We start from the raw sequence: 2,980 nt of genomic DNA, 5'->3' as shown, positions 1-2,980 counted from the left end.
ATAATACTTTGAAAAGGTACATGCGGTGGTCTCACCGAATGGTGGGTCCTTGGCCAGAGGTTTAAGGGAAGATCAGACATCATGAACTAAAAAGGGAGATGGGGATAAGCCGGCCCTAAGACCTATGCCAGCACCTTGATCACAGACCAAAATACAGACCACGTGCATGTGTGTGCATGCCTTCCATCCCTTTCTGATCTCTGCTCCAGAGTCCACCGTCAGGATGGAAACTGCTCTGTGCTGACTCCCCACCTTGTTTCCCGACACTGGATCAAAGAATGCAGAGAAAGAACCTCACAGAAGTGACCGAGTTCCTTTTCCTGGGATTCTCCAGATTCCATGAGCATCAGTCCACTCTGTTCGTGGTTTTTCTCATCCTGTACATGTTAACCCTGGCAGCCAATGCCATCATCGTGACTGTCATCTGCATCGACCGTCACCTCCACACACCCATGTACTTCTTTCTGAGCACGCTGGCAAGCTCAGAGACTGTGTACACACTAATCACCATTCCACGGATGCTGTCTGGTCTCACAGCCCAGAATCGGTCCATTTCCTTGGCAGGCTATACCGCCCAGATGTTCTTTTTTGTCGCCTTAGCCAGCAACAACTGCTTTCTGCTCACAGTAATGGGCTATGACCGCTATGTGGCCATCTGCAACCCGCTGAGGTACACAGTCATCATGAGCACAAGGGTTTGTGTCCAGCTCATGTGTGGAGCCTTCAGCATCGGCCTGGCCATGGCAGCCGTCCAAGTGACATCCATATTTACCTTGCCCTTCTGTCACAGAGTGGTTGGACATTTCTTCTGTGACATCCTCCCTGTCCTAAAGCTCTCATGTATCGACACCACTATCAATGAGATCATCAATTTTGTTGTCAGTTCACTTGTGATCCTGGTCCCTGTGGGCCTGGTCTTCATCTCCTACGTCCTCATCATCTCCGCCATCCTCAAGATCTCCTCCATCCAGGGTCGGAAGAAGGCCTTTGCCACATGTGCCTCCCACCTCACAGTCGTCATCGTCCACTACGGCTGTGCTTCCATCGCCTACCTCAAGCCCAAGTCTGAGGATTCTGCAGAACAAGACCTTCTCCTCTCAGTGACTTACACCTTCATCACTCCTTTGCTGAACCCTGTTGTTTACAGTCTGAGGAACAAGGAGGTCAAGGACGCTCTACGCCGAGTTGTGGGCAAAAACATTTAATATGTTGACCCCGTCGCTAAGAGACCTCTATCCCTAAGCAGCACATGTCTTCACTGCCTCCAACCTTATAAGTCCATTGTGTGCAGTCCGTTCTGGAATGGGATGTGCCCATCTCCCTTCAGCACCCCTACCATATAATCTTTTTGTTTCCATATATGCCAGAGTTCTGTCCAGGTGTTTTCATCTAGGTAGTTGAAAGGTCAGAGGGGATGGGCCTGATTTTTCAGAAAGTGTATCTGCATTTCTAGAGTGGGGCAGAGAAGGTCTTAAAAGCACATTAAATGTGGTTCTTTGAGGTTTGAAAAGGAAAACTTCTAGAACTTTTGTAATATCACTTACAGAAAATGAAATTGGACAAAATCTCAACAAAGGAAGAATAGTCAATAGTGAAATTATATCAGAACCTTTGGGATAGGGGAGATGTGTGTTTAAAAACAAAAAAAGATTAAGAAATTTGGAAGATACCAGTTTTGTTCTTGAAAGCATAGCCTCTATTATTTGACTGACACTAACGGTTGCTCCTAGCCCATGTGGCCCCCAGAGGACTGGCCATGGCTGTGAGCTGCACCGGCCTCATGGCGCATCTGACTGCATCCGTCAGTCTCTCTGGCTGCCCGTTCTCTCCGGGAGCCAGCTTCCCTCTCATTGTTCTGAAGGAAAAGAAGTTGGCCAAAAGGAGCTGTGCTCTCTTTGGAATAAGAGCCATGAAAGTATGATTGGCACACACATCAGGGCACTTCTTGGGTAATACCACTTCTATTAAATGTCTGATTCATGGTTTCATGAGTTCAAGTCCCACATCAGGCTCTGTACTGACAATGCAGAGCCTACTGAAGTCTCTCTCCCTGCCCACCTCCCCCCCCGTCCCTCCCCTGCTCATGTAGTCTCTGTCTCCCTTAAAACAAATAAACTTAAAAAAATTCGTTTAAAAAGGTAGAAACCTCTAGTTATAAGTAGGATCTGGAGATGAACACAAGGACTTTAGGTAACAACACTATACTGTGTATCTGAAACTTGCTAAGAGTTGATCTTAAAAGTTCTCACAGAGAAGGGGCCCCTGGGTGGCTTAGTCAGTTAAGCATCCAGCTTCAGCTCAGGCCATGATCTAATGGCTCGTGAGTTCACGAACCCCATATCAGGTTCCACACTGGCAGTGCAGAGCTTGGAGCCTGCTTCAGATCCTCTGTCCACCTCCCGCCTCTGCTCTCCCCCACTCACTCACTTTCAAAATAAATAAACCTAAAAAGTAAAAAAATAAAGAAAGAAAAGTGTATAAGGATAAAATGATGTGTAACTATGTGTGGTGATGGAGATTATTATGGTAATCATTTCACTATATGTATACAGTGCTTTCATATACACACAGTATACACACACACATTATTTGTATACCTTAAACTTATATGATGTCCAATATCAATCCTATCTATAGAAAAATAATGGTGACCTATCCTAATACTCTTGACAGAATTAGAAATTCAACATGAAGAAAGAAAAGAAAAATGGAAGAAGAAAAGAGAAAAAAGAAAAAAGAAAAACAAGTCCCTCTGTAATTGTAGATCTTGAGTCCTACTGGAACAAGAGTTCAGGCCCCTTTGTTACCGGGACCAGATCCCTCAGTTTCTCACCACCTGATCTCCCAGACCCTATGTCTCCTGCCTCAAAAGGTATCCAGGGTGGAGAAAGCCGACCCAGAAATACCAAGCATCAGCAACACCAGGCTCAGCTATGGGAGGCAACTCACTCTGGGTTGAAAGAGTGGAGGGAAGGAGGCA

General features: G+C 46.0%; 1 protein-coding gene across 1 annotated transcript; it reads left to right on the top strand.

The window, feature by feature from the left end:
* Nucleotides 1–275: 275 nt before the first annotated feature.
* Nucleotides 276–1,205, top strand: LOC144228184 (putative olfactory receptor 10J6). The gene has a single exon (XM_077759989.1). It carries the CDS (start codon nucleotides 279–281, stop codon nucleotides 1,203–1,205), a length of 927 nt encoding a protein of 308 aa, XP_077616115.1. The 5' UTR covers nucleotides 276–278.
* Nucleotides 1,206–2,980: the final 1,775 nt, after the last annotated feature.

This window comes from Crocuta crocuta, unplaced genomic scaffold (genome assembly GCF_008692635.1).
Source record: "Crocuta crocuta isolate KB4526 unplaced genomic scaffold, BGI_CrCroc_1.0 scaffold133, whole genome shotgun sequence".
NCBI classification, from domain to species: domain Eukaryota; kingdom Metazoa; phylum Chordata; class Mammalia; order Carnivora; family Hyaenidae; genus Crocuta; species Crocuta crocuta.
Note: the sequence above shows the minus strand (reverse complement) of the source record. Positions and strands in the feature narration are given on the sequence as shown.